The sequence below is a fragment of the Emys orbicularis genome, chromosome 8 (assembly GCF_028017835.1).
Source record: "Emys orbicularis isolate rEmyOrb1 chromosome 8, rEmyOrb1.hap1, whole genome shotgun sequence".
Lineage (NCBI taxonomy): Eukaryota > Metazoa > Chordata > Testudines > Emydidae > Emys > Emys orbicularis.
Genome location: NC_088690.1, coordinates 96056385 through 96075648, shown reverse-complemented (window position 1 = coordinate 96075648; position 19264 = coordinate 96056385). Strand labels below are relative to the sequence as shown.

Below are 19264 nucleotides of genomic sequence, written 5' to 3'. Positions count from 1 at the left end.
AGCAGTGAAATGTTTTATTTGCAAAGTATAAAAGGAGGAGGAGGGAAAAAAGAAAAGAGGAAACAATCTACTTGAACTATGGGATTTATGAAGCTAACTATAACTCAAGTTATTTCTTTACCTGGATCAAGTTCCTAATTAAAATAAGGAATTCACTACTACGCTGTCACATTTAAAAGAGAATTATTTTAACCTTTCTGCTCTATGCCTTTGGCTGCCATAGTTAGGCTCACTCTTTACCTCCAATGGGCTTTCCTCTGAGGTCATGTAGACGTATACTTCAGAATATTATTTCTATTTGCAATGCGTCTGTGCAGGGGCGGCTCTGTTTTTTGCCGCCCCAAGCGGTCACGCGGATTCGGCGGCGTTTCTGTGGCTGATCTGCCGGTCCCGCACCTTCGGCGTACCAGCCGCCAAATTGCTGCCGAAGCTGCAGGACTGGCGGACCTCCTGCAGGCATGCCGCCTAAGGCTGCCTGACTGCCACCCTCACGGCGACCGGCACGCCGCCCCCCGCAGCTTGCCGCCCCAGGTACGCGCTTGCTGTGCTGGTGCCTGGAGCCGCCCCTGCGTCTGTGGCTCAAATCCTTAACAAGAAATAACGCTAACAATGCCTCTTTTCTGACCCCGAATTATCACACACCTAAGAAAATCAACTAAACAACTAAAATCAACTCTGGTCCATGTCCCTCTTTTCTATGTTTGTAGCAGTGGTGCAAGTACGGTGGTACGGTACGCCGTACCAGTAAGATATTTATAGCCAGTACTCCGTACTGGAAAGACACAGGAGGAGCAGTTCCTCTGGCGTGCCTGAGGAACTGCCCCCGGCCCTTCCACACAGCTGTGTCTCCTGTCTGAAGTCTGTACAGCAGCCCCACCGGAGGACAAGGTTGTGGCGGGACTGGGGGCAGTACAGCTGCGCCAGAGGAGCTGCTGGCGTGGGGCCACCCAGCGGCCCCACATTCTGCTCCTTTCACCACTGAAGTTCCAGAGAATCCTGCAGTTTCGAAGTCTCCAGCGCAGCGGGAAGAGGACAGAGCTCCCTCCTCGGTAACGTGGGATGGATCATGGGGAGGGGACAGGGAGAGCGCGGGGACCCCGGGCTGGGGGCGAGGTCATGTGGGCGGTCACATGGGGAGGTCACATACTCCCCCTTTAGCTGGTGACCCCCTCTTCCCCGCCCCTTGTGTCCCTCCCGCGAGTGCAGCGTACCGGTAAGAAATGAATTCTACTTGCACCACTGGTTTGTAGTGAACGTTTGTATATATTGTAGATAATGGAGCAAATAATTAAGCAATCAACTTGCAAACACCTAGAAGATAATAAGGTGATAAATAACGGTCAGCATGGATTTGTCAAGAACAAATTGTGTCAACCCAACCTGATAGCTTTCTTTGACAGGGTAACAAGCCTTGTGGATGGGGGGGAAGCAGTAGATGTGGTATATCTTGACTTTAGCGAGACAGTATCAAAAGCCTTACATGACCTTCTCATAAACAAACTAGGGAAATACGACCTAGATGGAGCTACTATAAGGGGGGTGCATAACAGGTTGGAAAATCGTTCCCAGAGAGTAGTTATCAGTGGTTCACAGTCAAGCTGGAAGGGCATAACGAATGGGGTCCCGCAGGGATTGGTTCTGGGTCTCTTCAATATCTTCATCAGTGATTTAAATAATGGCATAGAGAAGACACTTATAAAGTTTGCGGACGATACCAAGCTGGGAGGGGTTGCAAGTGCTTTGGAGGATAGGATTAAAATGCAAAATGATCTGAACGGTCTGAAGTAAATCAGATGAAATTCAATAAAGACAAATGCAAAGTACTCCACTTAGGAAGGAACAATCAGTTGCACGCATGCAAAATGGGAAATGACTGCCTAGGAAGTAGTACTGCGGAAAGCGATCTGGGGGTCATAGTGGATCACAAGCTAAATATGAGTCAACAGTGTAACACTGTTGCAAAAAAAAAGCAAACATAATTCTGGGATATATTAGCAGGAGTGTTGTAAGCAAGACATGAGAAGTAATTCTTCCGTTCTACTCCGCGCTGATTAGGCCTCAACTGGAGTATTGTGTCCAGTTCTGGGCACCACATTTCAGGAAAGATGTGGACAAATTGGAGAAAGTCCAGAGAAGAGCAACAAAAATCATTAAAGGTCTAGAAAACATGACCTAGGAGGGAAGATTGAAAAATTGGGTTTGTTTAGTCTGGAGAAGAGAAGACTGAGAGGGGACATAACAGTTTTCAAGTACATAAAAGGAGGAGGGAGAAGAATTGTTCTTCTTAACCTCTGAGGATAGAACAAGAAGCAATTGGCTTAAATTGTAGCAAGGGCAGTTTAGGTTGGACATTAGGAAAAACTTCCTGTCAGAGTGGTTAAGCACTGGAATAAATTGCCTAGGGGAGGTGTGGAATCTCCATCATTGGGGATTTTTAAGAGCAGGTTGGACAAACACCTGCCAGGGATGGTCTAGATAATACTTAGCCCTGCCTTGAGTGCAGGGGACTGGACTAGATGACCTCTCGAGGTCCCTTCCAGTTCTATGATTTCAAAGCACATCCCATTCTGATCAGTTAACTGTTCTGCATCATCCTAAAATGCAAAGTTATTAAATATGTCTATTTGAGCTTGCCAGCCTTACAGATCAAGACTACAGGAACTGGGACAATATATTATTTTTTCTAACTTTGCAGAGGGTCATGTGTGTGTGCTGGGTGGAGGTTTTTTTGTTTGTTTGTTTTTGTGTTAAGAAAGGAACAGCTGTGGAAGATTAATAGAACAGAAGAGGAAAGACAGACTGCACACTGTGCACTTTTGTCTGCACTTGCTGTTCAGCATTCTGACATGGAGGTTTTTGAGAAATAGATTGTGGAATAATAATTGAAAAGTTTAACATAACCAAAAATGGCTTGTGTGGGGTTTCAGAGTACAGCATGTTACCACTGCAGTGAATCCGTGCAATTTAGTATTGAGCCATAACATTTTGGAAGAAGGAATATATGGTCAATAAAAATACAAAACATGACCACGTCTTTTATAGGCCCTTATTCACGTATCCAAACAGTGATTCCTTGGTGAACTACACAGGATGAAATCCTGACCCCATTTAAGTCAATGGCCAAATTCCCATTGACTTGAATAGGGCCAGGAGATCCCCCATGAATTTTCAAAACAAAAAGGAACCACATTATTTCTTGAAAGGAGAGCAATAACACTCACTCCTACCATCCCTAAGGTTTTTAAAGAGGTGGCAGAACCCTTAATAAAAATAAAAAACCCAACCTAGAAGTAGACATCCTCTGTTCCCGGGGGCACAGGACACCAGCAGCTTTAGCAAGGACATCTTTATTTAACGAGTAGCACAGCCCACTCTTGATTCAGATAGCAGAAAGTGATTTTGGTCCCTCCCTTTTCTGCAGTTGACTGTGCATGGAGTGACGGTTGTGCGGGCACAGAACCCTATTAGGTCTGACAGGACTTCACAGGGCCACAGCAAGTTGCACATGCTCTGTCAATTATAAGATTGGACTTTGGAACCGTGCAGTTTGTTAGTTTTCACAGCACTACCCCGACCATAGTAAGATTTTGCTTTCTTAAGCGCACGCACAGGTTTTTTGTTTCTCCTCAGAGACCATCTTTTTCTTGAGGAGACTGCAGCTGCTCTCTTCTGATGAGCCCCAAGGGATGTGCAAGTTACTGTTTCAGCCAATTCAGACCAAAATGTATGAGCCCATGCTTGGCTTTAGTGAGAGTTTGCATTTTGGAAAGCAATTTGCAGAACCTTCTCCACTCTACTTCTTGTCACTGTAAGATGTTCTGAAGAAACAAACAGTATTATTTGTGACTGAAGTCATGGAGATGCCCTGTGCTACACAGCTGTTTCTCTATTGTCAGTGTCAAGTTAATGTTTAAAGCATATGTTGCAAAAACAGAATATTGTGGGCACTGCTCTGGATTTCCCCTTTGTTCTTATAAGAAAAGAATCACTGCTCAAGGGCAATGAAACCAGGGTCAGCATATTAAACAAAGATTACAATTCAGCCCCCAAGTTCTTTTATTCAAAGGAAAACAACAAGCAAAAGAAGAGTTTGGATGCACACTCAGGAACTTGTCCCTAGTCTCTGCTTGCCAGAAACTAGGAATGGATCACTTGATGATGACCTGTTCTGTTCATTCCCTCTAAAGCACCTGGCATTGGCCACTGTCAGAAGACAAGACACTGGGTTAATGGACCTTTAGTCTGACCCAGTATGGCCATTCTTATGTGTACAAGAGTGTAACACACAGAAGGGAAATTTACTAGGATGCAACATGGCCAAGCCCAGTTCCGACAATGAGACATCATTTACCTGCATTTGACCACCACCTTCAATTATTTAAAATTATTTCACTTTTATAAATCTACTTCCCATAGTAATATGTAGTTTTTGCACGGTCATCATTTTGGACAACAGAGACCGTAACCAGTTTCACGTCTCTGGTGTAAAAACTAACTGCAACACTAGGTTTTCGGGTTCTCTAGGAGGGTGTCTACAGCCAAAGAAAATTATTTCACTATTAATTATTGATATCATAGCATGGAAACATTTCTACTGACCTTTGTTTTTAAAGAAAATCCAAAGTCTGAGCCCACTCACTTCAACAGTGTCCCCTGAAGAACACAGATATTTAAGGGCCCAATCCTGCAAATTCATTCTGTCAACAGAACCCTATGCTCACAGTTCCTCGGACTTCATTCTGGCTCAGAGCAGCAGGATGCCCATGGGTATGCACTTGCAGGAGTGCAGCCTATGTTATAAAGTAAATGGAGTTGGTTACTACTCCACAGATGTTTACATGGAGACTTGAATCTTCCACAGATGCACAGAAAAGCATGATTTAAAACACATCACAATTTAGCATAGTTATAGCCCTGAAAGCATTTTTCCTAGTTGAATAGAAATGTTTTCCAATTCCTCCCTTATGCGGCTACTTGGTTACTTATCAGGTACCAACCTGCACTGCCTAAAGCACCAGTGTAGATTAGATATGTGGGTAAGGTCACAAGGAAACAACTACTGAAATTTAAAGAGACATAAGACAGTGCTGGAGAGAACACTACTCCCAAAATGACAGACAAATCAATATCACAGGTCTGCATAAAAGTATGCTTTCATCCAAGTGAGAAGCACATAATTATACTGAGAGAGAGAGAATTACGGAATACTGAGCTCACAACTAACAGTTTCTTCTGCCAATAGTTGCTCTCCACTTCCTTCCATTTACAAGGCTGCATAGCCCTCCAAAAAAACCCACCAGAACATTGAGTCAAACAAGTGTAAGAGACCACATGGCCTCAAAAGAAATAGTTGAAGGAACAATGGCAATTTACAAGTCACACGTTTGTCTGAATATTTTGATCTATTATTAGTATATGGCAACCCTTCTCAAACTGTGGGTCATGACCCCATTTTAATGGGGTCACCAGGGCCCGCATTAGACTTGTGGGGACCCAGGGCTGAAGCCCGAGTTCCACCCCTACGTGGGGCTCTGGCTCCCCCTTCGCTTCCCTCCCCCCGGTCATGTAGTAACTGTTGTCAGAATGGGGTGCAATGCAATAAGTTTGAGAACCTTTGGATATGGTAATAACACCTAAGATTACTATGACTGAAAGAGATCAGAGAACAAATATTTCTATTCCCTCCCCCCGCCAGTTTGTTTACTTCGAGCATTTGATGAATCTTTGGGTCCAGTCAATTTCACTTGTTTCCCCTATACAGTCAAGATGTTTCCTACCTACAGTAGGGGTCTTTCACACAGCAGCACAGGAAAGAAAAAGGTTTCTATATCTTATATGTCTAAGTGCATATAACCACAATAATTGGCAGAGGAACTCCTGAGATGTTGTAGTAGTACCTGAAACTATTTTAAACTTTTTTTAAGTACAGTACATTTAACAGTGTGTGTTCCTTTAAAAATTGCCCCTCCTCCTTAAAAGCAGGAGAGGGAAGAGGCTTGCACTGCAAATTGCCTTATAAAACTAACCAATTAGGGGAAGATAGTGTTTTCAAGAACCAGCACGCTGTTTATTGATGTGATAATAAGGATATGCCTCACTGGCAGCTCATTTGGTTACATAACTTTTAGTATATGGCAACCGTTCTTAAACTGTGGGTCGTGACCCCATTTTAAAGGGTCCCCTAACTGTACCCTGGTAATCACTGCCTACTATTTATTGTAAACTCACTTTTTTAAAAGAAAAAAAACGTTGAATAGTGAAATTCGAGTCCTACATATGGACTTAACTTTAACTGAAGACGGAGAAGTGATTTGCACTAGAGACCTCCAAGAAAAGAGCGAATATAAATATTGGCGCTGGAAAGGAGGTTGGGAAATAGCTCTAAAGGATGAGGAATTTTCAAAGTAGAAGAAAAGGCAGTGAAACTTCACGGAGTGAAACCGGAGTCAAACACAGCCGCTAGTAGCTCTTTGGGAGGAAAACCAGTCCCTCCCCCCACCCCCATGTTTGGAGCGGAAGGCGGCAATGAAACATCACTAAGACCCTCTGTCGTTTGGGGGTCTTGACAGGAATGCCCCTCAGATCTGTGAGAGTCTCCCCAGCAAGAGTCCAGGCAGGTACCATTTTCAGCGACTACAGCCCTGTGCAAATCAGGGGAGGCGCAGCAGAAATGATCTAGATCATGGCCCACAGGGACATAAATAACCGCTTTAAACTCTACGGCATTATACTGACCTCACTTACCCCCGCTGGCTACCCCCCTCCCCGCAGTCAGCTGGCCCCAAAATGGAGGCCGTGGGGGGGTGGGGGATCGCCAGCACGGCAAGGAAGTCCCGACAGCCCGCGCAGCCCAGCAGCAGCAGCTGCCTGCCGCGCAGAGCGGACCCAGTAGCAGCGCGGAGACACAGTAGCCGGCCGAGAGCGCTGCCTGCGGGCAGGAAAGCGGAGCCGGGGGAAGAGCCCGGGAGGGAGCCTAGACTGAACCGCTTGGGGAGGCGGCGGTGGAAGCGGATGGGGAGAGAAGGGCTGAGTCGGGGGTTCGAGCCCGGCGGGAGACGCCCCCTCCCGTTACCTTGCGGAGGTAGCTGGCCACCACCTGCTCGAAGGGGTATTTGAAAACCTGGTGCACGTCCACCGTGACCCCCATGCCCCGGGCCGGCGAGCTCAGCTGGTCCCTTTACGAACTTCCCCCAACTTGCAGGGGAGGGGCTACAACAACCCTGGCACACGCTAGGGTTTAACAGCCAGTTATAGCACGGTCTGCCTGGGCTCGGCTCCGCCCACCTGCCTTCAGACCACGCCCCTTTCCCCTAGAGCTGCCGCGGGGGCGGGGACCTGGGGACCTTCTGGGCCCGCAGCAGCGGCTGGTCCATTTTCTCCAGGCAGCACGAGTCTGTTTCGCTCTAGGCAAAGGTTCCCTGGCCACTTCACCATACGTGGAGTGTCACTAGTGGGCTCCCATGCTGAATGTCTCCCCTGGCCCTACCTTCCCCTGGCCCAGCCTCAGCCCTGGTAATAGGGTGACCAGATGTCCCGATTTTATAGGGACAGTCTCGATTTTTGGGTCTTTTTCTTATATAGGTTCCTATTACCCCCCACCCCCGTCCTGATTTTTCACACTTGCTGTCTGGTCACCCTACCTGGTAACCCCGCTCTTTCCTCCTGGGCCTTTTCAGTTCTGCTGTGTCCACCCTACCTGGTAACCCCGCTCTTTCCTCCTGGGCCTTTTCAGTTCTGCTCTGCTGCCCTGCACACTCAGGCTGTGTCCAAATGTTCCTGCTTCTTCTGCCATATCATAGTGTAGCTCTGTCCTCTACTTTCTGTCCAAACAGCCCAATTCTTGTCCAGATCTTTATCATCTCTTTGTTATTTACTCTTCCTTTTCAGCCTCTATAACACCGACATTCCCCCATGCCCATCCCAAGGTCCATACAGAACAGAACACAACTGCTGCGATCACCTTCCTTGGCTGTCAGTATAATCACATCACTGTCTCCTTGTTTCGCTGCTTCAAGTTCAAGATTCTTTTCTTTACCTTCCAAGGCCATCATAGTTCTGCCCCTCCCTCATCTCTTATCACAAGACCCTGCCTCTTCCAATGTGCCTATAAGGTAAGCCTCCTTCACCTACTTTTCAATTTATGCAAATATCTCTGCTCTTCTTTAATGTCGCTCCTTATGCATGGAACATGGAAGTGATCGTTAAGGTCGCTACCTTCTTTTCCTTCAAATTTCTGCTCAGGACCCACCTCTGGCACAACACCCATAAGAAATCCACAACATAACGTTGGCTAGATTGAGCACTGGGGGAGGGGGAGACAGCTGGTACTTACTGTAACTTTTTATAATAATTACACAAAGATAGTACCAATGTAAATACATAAAGATTTTACATTTGATTTCCTTACTGGCTCACATTTGATTACCTCACCCTCCTATATGGCTTGTCCTCTTCATTATTATTCTGATTCATAGTACAGTAGAGTCTACAGCTTCCAGCCAATATCAGGGCCCCATTATTATGAATCATTATTTTTTTCATTGCTGTATCACTTAGGAGCTGTAGTCATGGATCCGGGTCCCACTGTGCTAGGTGCTGTACAAACAGTGAACAAATAGACAGTCCCTGCCCACCCTACAGAGCATGTGCTAGGCACTGTGCTATCACCTAATGAGAGAGAAGAGGTTACCGTGTAAATAGACAAGACAGACACAAGGAGGGAAAGGAAGTGGGAGTACAGAGAGGTGAAAAGACTCTGCTACAATCACAGAGAAATGTAGTATCAGAACCCATATCTCCCAGCAGCTAGTCCAGACAGGACAGGTACTGTATATGGTGCCTAATACAATTGGACAACTATCCGGACAGGGGTGCCTGTGTCCGATGGAAATATAAATAGTAAAATAATCCCACTGTGTCCATCTGAATGTGGCGTTTTAAGAAAGAGCAAACACATTATTCAATGTTGTTTACTCGGTAAAGTAAGTGAACATTTATTAAGTTACTCAGGGCAATATGTAACCAAAATCAGCTGAATCAATTTGAAAGGTAAAAAAATTATATAAACCCAAATAATTATACAACACAGTACTTAATATTATGTGTCCTTCATATACCTGTCTCACAATGCACACAGACGCAGATCCTGAAGTCCATAGTCTTTATTTAGGCAATGTTCCTATTGAAGTAAATAGGAAAGAATAGATCTCAGTACTAGACCCAGTGTTTCGAACAATGGAAATGTTAAACTAAGGGGTCAAGGTGAATGGGGATAGCTAACAAGGAGAGGTGTGAAGAGCTGATAATAGTGCTGGGGAAGGAATCTGTCCAATGAGAAAGAACAATAAATAGTTACTTTATAAATTTACATTTTCAGCTATTTTTTATTGTAAGTATTCAGCTTATGTATACTAGGCAAAATAATGTACATTTCATTTATTTTACACTGGTGAAACTGTAAATAAAGCCAACGAAACTCAAGAAAAGCATTTTGAAATGAAAACCAAACAAAATTTGAGGACAGATATATACTTGATGAGAATTACAGACTTTTGGAGTTGATTTTACCATTAGTTCATGCACAGATCAGGACCTCATCCATTCAAATTCCCAGCATAGAATGGTAGTGCACCAAGTTAAGGAAACTAAATGATCTGCGATATTATTATGCACTTTTTTAAAAGCATAGTTTTGATATCAGTTACAAACATCAGAAGATCTGAAAACTAGGATGGCATTATTTCTAATAATCCAACTGTCTCAGAGAAATCTTACAACATACACATGCCAAAGTACAAACTCAACCATACATTACTCTGTCTAGGCTTGCAACCTCAGCATGTAGAGGATGTAAGAAGCCTCTTAATTCAGAGTCTCAGAGGTAATATGCAAGTTAAACCTTCATTAACATTACCCAAGAATATCAAGTGTAATAAGCTTTTAGAAAACAAAAAGCATTTCCCCTGTTTGCCTCCACTTTTTATGAAGCCCTTGTGTCCTGTGCTGCCACTGGTAGCCTGCTAACTATTTAACATCGCTGCTTCAGCTAAACTAATTAGAGTTTATATTTTGCAAATTACAACATGGGATTAATACGAAGCAACAGGAGCCCTGTTCACCAACAGCCTGATCCGGAGCAGTGCTGAACATCTGCAATTCCCATTAACATCAATGGGAACTGTGGGTCAGCACTCCTGAGGATCTGGCTATAAAACACTCCAGTTTTTCTATTTTTAAATTTCCCCATGGTAATTTCTCAATAAGGTTTCAGACTGGGAGAAAGGCTCTAGTCTGCTACTTAAATCATACACTGGAAAAATTGCTGTGTATCATAAGACTATATTTGAAATCTGCAGGAAATCCACTGCAGGGTAGAGTGAATTGCACAATAAAGTATCATTTTAAAATGTCCACCAAGTTAAATCTAGGAGGAGGTTTTGCCAACAAGCAGCATTGTTTTTATACAAACATTTTGTAATTTGACAAGTTACTCACATGCTTAAAGTACAGCTACTTCTGCCGTTTATTAGTATTATTATTTTATTACAGGAGCACCTACAGGGCCCAGACAAGCATTGCAGTCCCACAGTACTAGGCACTATGTAAACATGCAGTCCCCACCCTATAGAGTTAAGCATGTGCTTAATTTATAAAGATGTGTAGTCCCTTTGACTTCATTGCATTACTCACATGTCAAATTAAACACAGTGTATAAGTGTTTGCAGGATTGGGGCCTACTTTAATTAGAAGACGCAACAAGTGCATGTACAAACAGTAATAGGAGTAGGTTTAGATGTACATTTAGGGGTGTGCACGATGCACTCTTGCCACTTTTTAATAACCTGCTATTATAGACTGGTTGCTTTCTTATATGAAGAATAGACAATGTGTACTAAGGTTTCAGTGAAACATTGACCTGGATACGCATAGGTAGTTGAAGGGATGGTAGATACGATTATCGGGAACAGACCTGGCAAGGTTGCAAGCCATTTTCATTGCAAGCAGGACATCGGAGAGCCCGGTAGGACTCTCTAAATCTGTTAGCCAACATTGAAAACTTGCTTCCGTGGCACAGAGAGCAGGGGGCTGAGCCTGATCCTTTGCATTGGGAGCAGTTGTGCTCAGTGTCTCCTTCCTGAAAGAAAAGAATCAAACAAATACCCTTTCTTTAACACCAGAAATCTAATTACTAATACACAAAGTAGCAGAGAACTGTCACCAGAAGAGCCCAATTTAGGGAGAAATTCTCCTCAAATCAGTACAACAGCTCATGGCTTTGATACACTGCTCTCCCTCCTGCTACCTGCTTGGGTCTCCTATCCTTGTTCTGCCTATAGGGAGCTCTCCAAGACAGGGACTGTGTCTTCCCATGTTTGTGGGACATGCCTGGCATATTGTGATGCTACCACAAATAATAATTATGGGCTGTGTGGAATGCAATGAAGTTCAAGCTTCTTTCCTTCTCCCTCAAGGCTCTGCATAGCTCTCCATCTGTTTCTGCTGGCATTTCTCACCACTCCTCTCTCCTCTGTCTCTCCACAATCTTGCCTCATCTGTTCTTTCATCTCCTTCTTTATCTTCCCCCCTCCACACACACCATCATGCCATCTTCCATGTTGCCCCATGCACCTGCAACTGCCTCTCCATCTGTGTGTGCCAGGCGCTCTCTTTCAAATCCCTCTCAAAATTCCCTGCGTCTGCAGATCCCAGAAATTATTAAATATCTTCACTGGGAAAATGCCTTACTGCAAAAAGGATGTCAAGTTCAGGTATTTGCATCATTCATGAACTTCTACTTTGCATAGCATTACAGAGCAAATGGTGAAATTTGAGAGCCTAAGTTAAGGTGTAGTTTGGTGCCAGATACATGTTTTAGGTGCCTACCTGCTGAAAGTCCAAACTGGTGTATTTCAACTTGTAATGATAATACTAATAGGCACCTTCCAGGGCTCTGAGGTTGCACAATATCAAATACAATCTATCTATTCAAATAGACTGGCCCACAGTTACCCTCCAAAAAGAACCAGTCCTAATCATGGAAACCTCACCTTTTACCATATTCTCTTCATCCCAGGTGACCAGGAAAATTGATGGGCTTCGCTGAGCTTCTGCAAGGTTAGACTATTCAAGGACAACACCTTATAGCAGCTCCCTCTGTCTGCGTTGAGGGAGCTCCACCTTGAGCATCTCCACGGATTGCAACTATGAGAGTATCTTGTAGGGAAGGAGGTAGCTTCCCAAGTAATGAGATCCCAAACCCAGTCAGAGCTTTGGAGGTTAAATGTTGGATTTGGATCCCTAAATTAGGTGACCACATTCAAAAACTGGTCTCCCCTTACCTGTTTTTAACCAAAACAAGATCCATGTTACTGTACGTGCTACTGATTTGGGGGTGGGGGAGGTGTCCTGCAATTTTGGGTGATGATTTTGAGACACCTTAAGGACGCCCTGGTTTTGAGCACTCGCCCTCTGAAAATCAAGCCACTTTTAGGTGCCTCAAATTCAGCACCCAAAAACTGAGGCACCTGATTCCACGAGTCACTTTGGAAAACCTCTGCCATAAAACTTTCCAGAGAAGGTACAGCATTCAGTTTCCCTGTACATCATACATCTGAGCCACAAGCAGATTTTGTGTTTGGAGAATTTCTGTAAGTAAAACTACACCAAGCATAAAAGGTAAGTTATTGATTTGCAAAAGTTGTAATTCTCAGGAGTGTCACTGCACAGCGGCACTACATTCTGGGAGCCCATTAAGGTCAGACTAATTGGAATCCTGATCAGGAAAGAATGACCTGTGCAAAAAATGGAGGACCTGAATCTGAAATATTTCTGCTGATATTAAAGGACTTCTGTTACAACCTCAGGGCTGGCCCAGCCATTTAGTAATAGTGCTCTGCATGGGGAGATTCAAGGTCAACTCTAAGGCCTGTTCTCTCGTTCCTCTGGGAGACAGGGACAAAGGGCCTGGTCTAACATCCATAAAAGTCAATGGAAGACCGATTGACTTCACTAGGGAGAAGATTCAGGACAAACTAGCACTACAGAAGTATAGCCCCTATCCCCTGGGTGTCAGGGATGCCTTGCTGCATAAATAGTGATCTCCCACAGTCGATATAAGAACAACATTGATGCCAATTTCAGCTGAAGTAACTGGTGACCTTGCAGATGGGTGAGCTTTGAAGTGGGGCTGATGTGGGAATTCTCAGGGCCCTGACCAGGCTAGGAGGACACAGCAGGAGTGGGGAGGAAGCACGGCAGCCCATCTTGCCTTACCTGCACATACTGGTTGTCAGCAAGTTGGTTTTCTGCATCTTTCACATGCCCATTGATTTGATGACCATCCCCTTCCTTCCCATCTCGGCACATGAAGGACCAGTCATCAGTGCCCTCATTCTGGATGATTTTTCTCATCAGCTCTTTCTTGTCCATTGGTGTGCGGATGATTTTCAGATTGCTAGTGTAGATGACAATCTTGCCAAAATCTAAAATGGGGGAGGGCTGTAAAAGGGACACATGAGTACCTCGGCTGTACAAAACCATCACACAGTACAAGGCTGAGGCAGCAGCAAACTCTGCTGCCCTGGTGATTTCCAGAGGAATAAGGCCCATAACGCTCACTGCAGTTCACCCAATAGGCTTGCTCTGCAGATTTTAAGAAGAGCTCAACACACTGAGTGCACACTGGGTGCTGAGCGCTGTTAAAAACTTGGGCCTCAATTCTGGCTGCTGAGCCCTTGAAAATCTAGCCCTGAACTCCTTTGAAAATCTGGTCCTATGGGCCTGATTCAAAACTCATTGAAATCAATGAGAATCTTTCATTGACTTCAGTGGGCATTGGACAAGGCCCTATAAGCCTCATACACAAATTGCATCTTTGGGCAGGACAGCATCCTGAAGTCCATCTGTTTGTTTCAGCCCCAACAGAAATAAAAATACCATGGTTTGAAATCAGCAGGGGAGGATTAGGGAGGAAAACCATCTCTGCATTAGGAAATGACCTGCACCTTTTGGCGGTTGAGAAGTTTGCAGAAATGTATCTCCCCATGATTTTTCATATTTCCAGGCGTGTCTTCACTTTCTGATCCTGCCCCGAAATGGAAGTGCCGAATGATGTCAGGTGAGTCCATAACATTTCCTAACTCAATTTTGCAGATTTAAAAAAGGTACAGATGAGTAGACTAGAGTTTGGGGGCAGTCATCCAAACAAAGGCAAATGTCTTAGAAACTCACCCAGGAATAACTCGAGTCCTAGACAATACTCCCTCTCTTCAATGTAAATTCCAATATCCAAGGCTGTGCATGAGCTATTACAGTTTGCATAATGGCTGCCATGTTTGCCTATACAGTTGATGCATTGCCAGAATCCAATTCATTATTGAACATTAAAGGTGCTAGAAAAGGGGCATAGTGTAGTGGATAAAGCGCAGGTTTGGCCACAAAGAGATCTAGGTTCCACCCCAACTTCGTGTGTGACTGTAGCTAAGTCACCTTGGGCCTCATTCTCAGATCTGCTGAGCACCTACAATGCCCACTGAAGTCAAAGTTGATGTTTTTATTGCAGCCAGCAGGTGTGCAACACCTTTGGAAATTGAGTATCAACCTTGCTATGCCTCACTTTCTCTATTTGTAAATGGGCATAAAAATATTTACCTCCCTCTTGGGGGAAGGAGGGGCTTCATTTATTAATGTTGGTAAAGTGTTTTGAGATCCTTGGATGGAAAAGAAACAAAACCAACTAAATCCAGAGTCTGTTGTATTCTATACCTAACAATGAAGAGAAGGACTAAACAAATGTTCTTGTGTTCCTTGAATTTATATTCTTTTCTACCAATTTTAAAGCTTACCTGGGGGCTGTCAAGCACTTCTAGTAAAACAGTAAGTTTGCTCACTTGGCCCAGTTCCTCTTCTCTCTCTACAAGTATCATGCAGTAGTTTCCATATCCTGTTATTTTACACATTGTGTTGACATTTCGCTCTATGCAGGTATTTGTGTCTTAATATCAAGCAATAGGAAATGTTACATTTTTAAGAGATACCATCTCAGGCCTTCAGCTGATGCAAATTGGCCAATGGAGCTACACTGATTTACACCAGCTGATGTCCTGGCCCATCTTCTCCACTTCCAATAGAAGCACAACATTTTCAGATTAGTTTAAGCCCTTTCGTTTAGGTGAGGGATTTTTAAAGCTGCATATTTATGATGCAAGCATGGTAACTATATATTGAATGGATGTTGATAGAATACCAGTTGCATTTTGGATAGGAAGATTACTAATACTACTACTAATACTTACAGATGGGGAAACTGAGGCACGGAGCAGTTAGGTGACTTGCCTAAAGACACAGACCAAGGTAGTGGTTGCGACGGGTAGTACCCAAGTCTCCCAATACTCGTTCCAGTGCCCTAACCATTGGTCAAATATTCATGGTGGTTTGGCAATTATGCATTAGCTAAACACCTAGTACCTAGGTTAGTGGTTTTACACTGCTAGCCCTCTGGGGTTATACTGTGCTCATCTCACGGGTTTAGTTAGCAATGAGTGTTAATAGGTTCTTCTCTGAAGTATTCCTGATGGTGCATAGGAAACCATTTTACAATTTTCAACATCCTTAGAACATTTTTCCCACTGGTCCTCCGTTCCTTGTTAAATAGATTGTCAGCTCTGGAGTCCGACACTCCCCATTTATACACAGAACAGCACAGGCAGCAACACAGTTTCCCCCTACTGCAACTGTCTGTCAGAGTACCTCAGCTACCTCGAAGGGGTGACAAGGTATCTCTGTCTTGGGACCCACCAAATCCTTGGTTTCTCTGCTTGTATCTAAGGCTCAGATGCTAGTTACGTTGGGTTTGTGATGTCAGTCCAGTTTTTAGCGAGGAGTGCACACTGCCAAATCCCACCAGATACTGACCTCAGACAAGTGTTGGGTAACAGCTGGTTACCATCAACCTGAGCTGGATTTGAATCAGTAACCTACCAGTGAAAGGCTCTGTATCATAATAGCAAACCATCAAATTAGCTAGTCCCATTCACCTTTTCTGGTTATTCTTTTTTCTCCCCAGGGAATATACATCTTACTTTTTAGATATCTACTTGTTGTATCAAATACTCTACTCAGTCTTAGCGTGCTTATTAGCTTAACATAGCTATGATATTACAAGTGTAACTACAGCATGATTCCTCATGTATTATTCATTAGTAGGCTTATCAGAATTTGACAATATTTAGTTGCTAATAAAAATTAAGGTAAACAAACTGGTAATGAAAAGGTTGGCATATAAATAATTCATCAAGAGGAGAAGTTTAACATAATCCCTGTATATTATTAATGAGGGTGTATGTGTGTGTGTTCATTGTAATATTTAAAGGGACACATCTCTAGTAATTGCTTCATCCAGCTCCCTCCCCATGCACAATTGGCCAGATGTAGTTTGGTTGTTTTGTTTTGGGCTTCTTATGAAGTATCAGAGATTGGCCGCAGCTGGAGATGGGACACCGACAGAGTGAACCAGTGCTTTGTGGTGGTACAGAGAATCCTCGTTCTAGATGCTTGGCAGGGGTGTCTTGCTCACCTGCTCAGGGTCTAGCTGATCCCTAGATTTGGAGTAGGGAAGGAATTTTTCCCCAGATCAGATTGCCTGGGACCTAGGGTTTTTTTTGCCTTCCTCTGCAGCATGGGGCATTGTTTGCCTGCTTGGATCATCTGGGCATATCTCATCTAATCAATTCCCTGTCATTGCAGAGCCCTCGGGCATTGATGGCACCTTGGGGTCTCTCCCATTCTCTCTCTGTTGTACACAACAGTTTAGTTTCCTTAGGACTGAAATGTTTTTATCAAATGATTTTAGTCAATAAGTCAATAACGTGCCATCGCTGGTAATTAGTATCAATGGTCAATGTGGGTCTGGCTGGAGAATCTTGCCCGCATGCTCGGGGTTCTGCTGATCGCCATATTTGGGGTCAGGAAGGAATTTTCCTCCAGGGTAGATTGGCAGAGGCCCTGGAGGTTTTTCGCCTTCCTCCGCAGCATGGGGCAGGGGTCGCTTGCTGGAGGATTCTCCGCGACTTAAAGTCTTTAAATCATGATTTGGGGACTTCAACAGCTGAGTCATGGGAGAGAATTATTCGAGGAGTGGGTGGGTCAGATTTTGTGGCCTGCATCATGCGGGAGGTCAGACTAGATGATCATAATGGTCCCTTCTGACCTTAAAGTCTATGAGTCTATGAGTCTATGGACCTAATGTAGGAGTATTTGGGTTGTTCTGACCTTAAACTCCACAAAATGATGTTAATTAAATAGCTGGTGCAAACTAAGCCTGGGATTTTCAAAATAGCCTAAGAGAGTTTTAGGTATCCAAAGCCTATTGAAATTCAACTCCCTTAGGTTCTTTGGAAAAGCTCAGTCTACACACTTGTTAAACTTCCCCAAATCTATCAATCATTTGCTAATTAATTCATACACTGTTTTAAAAAGGGTTTCAATTTAGCCCAGTGTCACCTGCCATTTGCACCTAGTCACTTGGGCCTGCAATTTGGGTAGATAAACACACACTACCATGTAAATATTTATATAGTACCTTACCAAAACACACACAATTTCCCCACTGGAAAGAGGAGGAGAGAGAAAAGGAATCGCACATAACACACACAGCAGATGTTAGTCACTACTGCAAGATGTGCAGACGCTGTGGTGTAGAACCTTACCTATATGGAATGAAATAGAATAGAATAACTGGTACATATAACTTCTGTGTGCTAAACCAATCCTGCAAAGTTCGATGCAAATTTGTGAAAGCTATGGACAGTGTGACTTTATTTATTACATTTTGATTTGAGACACTTCAGGCAAAGACCCAGACTCCACAGTCTAAAAGTGGACCCATTTTAAAACCACTTTGCAGCCAGTGTGAAAACCTAGCATGGACATTACTTACCCTGTGATGACTATCACTTGCTTGGTAATCACTGAAGAGTGGAGGGTTACTTGCTAGATTGTACTTGCTACCCTCTTTGAATACACTGATCCTTTGGGCAGTCAGTTTGGCTGATGAATAAAACCTGGATTCTGGTGCCTCTCCAACCCTGTTGAAATGGTCCCCTGACTCAAAGCTGTGGTGAAGAAAACGGTGAGGGGATTCTTCCTCTGGAGGCTCCAGTTCCTGGCCATCTTCATAGACCTGCTTTAACACCCGGCCACTGTATCCCGAAGAGATTTTGAACCTCACTTTGCGGGGTCTTGCCTCATACCTCTGGCTTAGTTTCTTCTGAACCTCGTCCATTGATATGGATTTCATGCAGCGTCTCCCAGAAATCGACTCAGCAAGGAGATCTTTGAGTTTACAAGAAAAGCCTCTTTATTTTCTCCCTACCATGCAATGTATAATTCAGGGTTCCTATTAGGTCCTCTTGTGTTACAGTCAAGCTGATATCACTGTATTAAATATTGATGGATGCTCATGAAATGGAATGTAATTGTGGTGGTGAAATATAAGGAAAGTTTCACTGAGCTCCCCTGAATGATGGATGAGCTGGTTCACAAACACGAACAGGCGTTAACTTGGGAAGTATGAAATTAAACTGGGACACACCGCACTCGGTCTATAGCCATGGGAACCCTCTCTCTGTATATTGTGATCAGAATCATCCCAAATATACCACACGAGCAGCTTTTAGTAGTTTTCTGAAAAGGGTGAAAGTTATGAGGACAAGTTCTCAGGAAAAGCAATCCATCTACTCAAATGGCATATGTAAATAGTTCTCCCCATTCCTTCTCTGAAACCCTAGGAGTAAAAAGCTCTATTTCATTTTAATCCAAAATGTGTTTCTCTACAGTTTGGTGGAGATCTAATTAAGATTGTCTCTTTCTTTAGCTTTAAATCCCTATTTGTAATTCTCACTGGCTTGCTGGGCTTTTTAACCATTCTGGTTTTGCTAGTCTATTTTTAAAGGCAACCTCCCCCCACCACAAGAAACCCAGGAGGCCTGATTCTCCACTGCCCTGCACCTTGTGTAGTCATTTATGCTTGTACAGTGGGTCTGATTTGGTGCACTCACTTTACACTACACAAGGTGCAAGGCATTGGAGGATCAGGCCCAAGATCCTCACTGCCTGAACTCTTTTCTTCAATGCAGAAAAACAGCAATTGCTACAGCTGTTATGTAGCTATTTTTTTCCCATGGCAACTCCAACTGCAAGACACTGGTAACTGTAGCAAATATCTACAATATCTGATAGGAGTCCTAGTTTAGTCTCCAACTGAAGC

At 43.8% G+C, this 19264-nt stretch overlaps 2 protein-coding genes across 2 annotated transcripts in view; both read right to left on the bottom strand.

Moving 5' to 3' along the window:
• Positions 1-7179, bottom strand: part of PRELID2 (PRELI domain containing 2) — a 39332-nt gene extending 32153 nt beyond the window's left edge. The window contains exon 1 of the mRNA XM_065409217.1: positions 7073-7179. Within this exon, the coding sequence (XP_065265289.1) occupies positions 7073-7147 (75 nt within the window). The 5' untranslated portion in view covers positions 7148-7179. The remainder of the gene's footprint in view (positions 1-7072) is intronic.
• A 3775-nt stretch (positions 7180-10954) lies between these two features.
• On the bottom strand, positions 10955-18280 carry GRXCR2 (glutaredoxin and cysteine rich domain containing 2). Its single transcript, XM_065408808.1, has 3 exons — positions 17936-18280; positions 13273-13497; positions 10955-11134 (listed from the first exon to the last, which is right to left on the bottom strand). Exons 1-3 carry the CDS (start codon positions 18278-18280, stop codon positions 10955-10957), a joined length of 750 nt encoding a protein of 249 aa, XP_065264880.1.
• Between the last annotated feature and the right edge of the window lie 984 nt (positions 18281-19264).

Coding starts and splice junctions, on each gene's coding strand:
- GRXCR2 (XM_065408808.1), bottom strand. CDS start 18,280: ATGGACGAGGTTCAGAAGAAACTAAGCCAGAGGTATGAGGCAAGACCC. Junction 13,498..17,935: donor CAAGTGATAGTCATCACAGG/GTAAGTAATGTC, acceptor TCCCTTTTACAG/CCCTCCCCCATTTTAGATTT. Junction 11,135..13,272: donor CTGACAACCAGTATGTGCAG/GTAAGGCAAGAT, acceptor CTTTTCTTTCAG/GAAGGAGACACTGAGCACAA.